Genomic DNA, 4,484 nt, shown 5'->3' with positions numbered 1-4,484 from the left:
CAAAACTTTCTCTTACTCCCTCATTTGTGCTTCGGAATCATTAGATCACTCATAAATCTCTCAAGAATCCTCTTCTAGCTACTAAAGTTCAAACTAGCAAAAGGACAAAGAGAGTCCACAACGAGACCCGAAGCATCATATAGCTGTAAGATGATCATGCCAAAATCACATTGCCATAAGCAAAGTGAAGAAACTGGATGAGAAGAAAGAAACATATATGAATAAATAAGTATTAAAACTCCATCAATGGAAGGAGTACGTACAGGAACATTAATAAACGTCCAAAAAGAAGAAGAAAAATAATATAATAAAAAACAACAAACAAAATACAGGGCATTTGAGATTCTTCTTCCTCTACTAACATACACGGATTGGCACAATAAGAAACAGATTTGGATCCCAAACCCCTAATATTACTAAGAAATGGCCATAATAACTAGCATATGGAATAGAGACCTTAAAACAACATACCAAAACCCAAATGCAGCCAAAAGAGCAAAAGAAATCTGATCACCGCATTGCCTTTTGCCCTTAAATCCAAACCTTTTCATCATCATCCAAACCTCTTTCCCTTCAGCCCTTATTTCCAATCTCTCTTTCCATATTTGACATCCTAAAATCAACCTCCGATCTGATCTAATTCTGGGATTCACTCTTCTTGCCAGTTCCCTCACCTTCCCTCTCCTCCAACAACCTCCCAGCTTCCTCATCAGCCTGTGCAGTCTTCTTCTGCGCTTCTTTCGCCTTCAAAGCCTGTAACTTGGAATGATTATAGTAAGCAACACCCAAAAACGCCAGTCCATATCCAAACAAGTTGATTGGTGTCACGGTATCCTTAATAACAGACCAAGAGAAGGCAATCAACAACCAATCCTTGACAACCCCAGCTACATTCATGGTCAAAGCAGAAGTCTTTCCAACAAGTAAGAACACAGCTAGATTCAGAGCAAAGGCACAGAAAGCATTGGTCCCGAAAATGACGAAATCGAAATGGAAACTCGATGTCTCTTTCAAAATTGGGAACTCAACAAAAATCCATGGCACCAACAAGAAAACCAAACAGCATGGCGCAACATAATACAAAGAAGTAATCGGATTCAAGGTAATCCCTTTAGAAGTAAGCAAGATTTGGATCATAACCAACCTGGTAGCCTCAAAAGCAACGGCTCCCAACTGCAAGATCACACCCCAGGAATCAAATCTAGCTTCCCCGTAAGCGGCAATGGCGACCCCGAAAGAGATCGACAACATGTTGAACATTGTATCACTCTTAAAGCTCTCTTTTTTAAAAAGAACCCCAATGGAATAAACAGCTACGGGCATGAGGGCTTTAAGCATCTGAATAAAAGAAACAGACAAGTAAATGTAAGCCGAATTGGAAAGCCAGAGACTGAGAGAGTAAAGAGCACCGATGGGGACAACGGAAGAGAGATAAAGCTCTCGAGACATGGAAACAGGTTCGACAACTTTGAAGACTTTGATGAGGAGGAAAGCCAGAGTGGCACAAAAGGACATGTGGATCATGGTCAGAGAGATCGGGAAAGGCCAATTGTACATCTTCTTGTCGAGGATGTACTTGTTGTAGACGATGACGGTGAAGCTGAGGAAGATCCAGATTGCCACATAAGTGTAAGAGAGAAGGATCTTCTTGATGACGCTGTCGCTCAAAGACCCGCCCTTGCCCATTGTTTCTTTTGGTTTTTGGGAGATACCCAGATGGAGAAATATGGAGATGGCGGTGGTGGTGGTGGTGGTGGTGGTGGTGGTGGTGGAGGAGGAGGAGGAGATGGGGAAGAAGGGGTCAGAGAGGATTATGCGGGAGGGGTTGATGTGGTAGTGACTTCGTGGGTGAAAGAGATTGGTCTTTAATGTAGGGAAACATGGAATGGGCCTCTTCTTGGGCCTTCTTTCCGTATGCTTTCTTCCTTCTTGAGACACTCCTTATGAGGACTTCCCTGAATTAAATCAATTATTGGGTGAAAATTTCCATAAAAAGAAATAGTGTCAGGATTGGAAATTAATATCCATTCCATACCTGATTAACTCATTAAAAGTTTTGACTCTATCCAATTCAATCTTCCATTTTAGCTTTCATATACCATTTTTAGTTCAAAATTATCAAAGCTTTATCTCCATTAATAAAATGGATTATCCAAAACGTTGAAAAATTCAAAAATAAAGAAAAAAGGGTTTCGATATTAATTTTTAGTATATTAAATTCATCATATAATTATCAAATTGTCACTCATTTAATCAATTATTTTTGAATCGTATTTAAAAATAAAGACTTAATGCCACATTTTTTTTAAGTATGAATCTAACTTGAATGAGCCAATACAAAGAAATTTCACATGCTTTTATTTATTTATTTTATTTTATTTTTTGGGGTTAGTAAATGGAAGTGAAGGTACAAGAAACGAGCTCGTGGGGTGGAGATAGCAAAACCCGCGCGTCCAGTGAGATTCGTCACGTGGCGCTGCACGCTCCTACGCTGCGCCTTGTTTGACTGTCTTCACCACGTGACTTACGCGTGTCTCATCTCTCTATCAGTTTGCTTTCGCTAACTTTCCGCCCCCCTTCCTTCGCCCAAACAAGACACACATTTTATTTTTATCTTCCATATATACCCCTCCTTTTTTTCTCACTTGTCTTAGGTTGGGCTGGGTCCACACTATTTTTTCTTTTTAAACAATAAATAATTAAACGAATTTGAGTTTAAACATGATAATTTGTCTCTTAAACAGGTAAATCTGTTATTTTAAATGATTATATACAAGTTAACTCATTTATATTATCATCTTATCGTATAAATATCTTAAATAGTTAAATTCGTTATTTAAACAGTTGAATCTGTTTAACCTGTTTATAACATGTTTAACTAATTTATATAATCATATTATTGTATAAATATCTTAAACGGTTAAATCCGTTATTTTAAACAATCAAATTCCTTTAACTTGTATATAGTATGTTTAACTCATTTATATTATCGTATCAATCATGTGTAAATAGATTTATTATGTCATATAAAATTTTATTCGGCATATTTAATTAACATATTAATGAAATCATGCATACCCTACCTAATCATGACAAGATCAAACACAATTAGACAAATGGTCAAGTCTCCATTAATTTACTCAACTTTCTAATTTTAAGATGAAATTTTCGATATTTCTAAATTTCTACATAAGGAATAAGTTTTGTGTTTTTTATGCAATACTAAATGTTATATGATAATACTGATATTTTAATCATAAAATTGTTCACGTTTTTCTTATTCTTTTTTTATTATTATTATTCTTTTGTTTTCCCTAACTATTAATGATTAGAGTGTGGATGCAAAAATGGTGCCCAAACCAATCACGGAAGGGCAGATGAGTAAGGTGAAAGCATTTAGACTTTAGACTTTATATATATATATAAGACTTTTTTACTGAGTAAAGAAGGGGATATGTAAGAGGAAATTTGCTCATTGTTTTCGAGAAAATTCATGTTCACATACTTGATTTTTAGGAATAAATATCGAATTTCCATGTAAAAATTCAATAATAATAATAATAATAATAATGAATTGGGCAGAAAGTGCATAGAATTTGCAGTCAAGATTAAGGGTAATAAAGGACAAGTTACGTAATGGGAAAATTCATCCTATTGGGTTAAACCTTTAGAAGTCAATGCAACTATTATTTTATTTGATTAATGAAATGGGAATTATTCCATGAATTGCATAATTGAGCTTGGAATATGCTGAAGCATTTTCTTGGAATATTACACAATACAAAGCTTTTCTAGTTAGGATTAGGAAGAAATATTTTTGCCTTTAATTTTTTAATTAAAAAGCCTTTTTTGGGTGACAAGATTGATTCTTTTTCTTAAAAAAAAAAAAGGAAAAAAGTGGGTAATGCTTTTGGCTTATTGAGAAATATATATATATATATATATTATTATAAATATGAAAAGATAATGGTTGGCATGTAAAAGAGTCCAATAATACCTAACCTTTTTCTTTTATATATATTTTGGGAATGCATTCATGAACTCTCCACCTTGAGTCCATTTTCTACGCAAATTTAGTCAATAATTTTTTGGGTCCATCTTTTGGTTTATATTTCACTTTCAATTTGACTTATTCTATACATATCTTTCAAGAAAGCAAAGTTTGAGTTGGACCATTTCTTGTTCATCGACCACGTCTCTTTTATTATTTATTAAATCCAAAACTCTTCTTTTTCTTATTCAAAGAGTGGAAATCCGAATTTAACATTGAATCGTTAATCTTTAAATAAAAATCAAGTAATTAAAATTAATTACTCGAATATATAAAAATGGTACATTTACTATCTTTATTACCCATTAAATAAAATCATTTTTTTCACAATTTTATCAACAATATGCTTATTTTTACATCCAAATACCCAAAAAAATAAATATAAAAATCAAATGAAACTAAAACCCTAAATAAAAAGAATAATGTGGAAAAA

At 33.8% G+C, this 4,484-nt stretch overlaps 1 protein-coding gene across 1 annotated transcript; it reads right to left on the bottom strand.

Moving 5' to 3' along the window:
- Positions 1-604: 604 nt before the first annotated feature.
- Positions 605-1,833, bottom strand: LOC18587810 (putative sugar phosphate/phosphate translocator At5g25400). The gene has a single exon (XM_018127694.2). It carries the CDS (start codon positions 1,684-1,686, stop codon positions 637-639), a length of 1,050 nt encoding a protein of 349 aa, XP_017983183.2. The 5' UTR covers positions 1,687-1,833; the 3' UTR covers positions 605-636.
- Between the last annotated feature and the right edge of the window lie 2,651 nt (positions 1,834-4,484).

This window comes from Theobroma cacao, chromosome 9 (assembly GCF_053813885.1).
Source record: "Theobroma cacao isolate CCN51 chromosome 9, ASM5381388v1, whole genome shotgun sequence".
NCBI lineage: Eukaryota > Viridiplantae > Streptophyta > Magnoliopsida > Malvales > Malvaceae > Theobroma > Theobroma cacao.
Note: the sequence above shows the minus strand (reverse complement) of the source record. Positions and strands in the feature narration are given on the sequence as shown.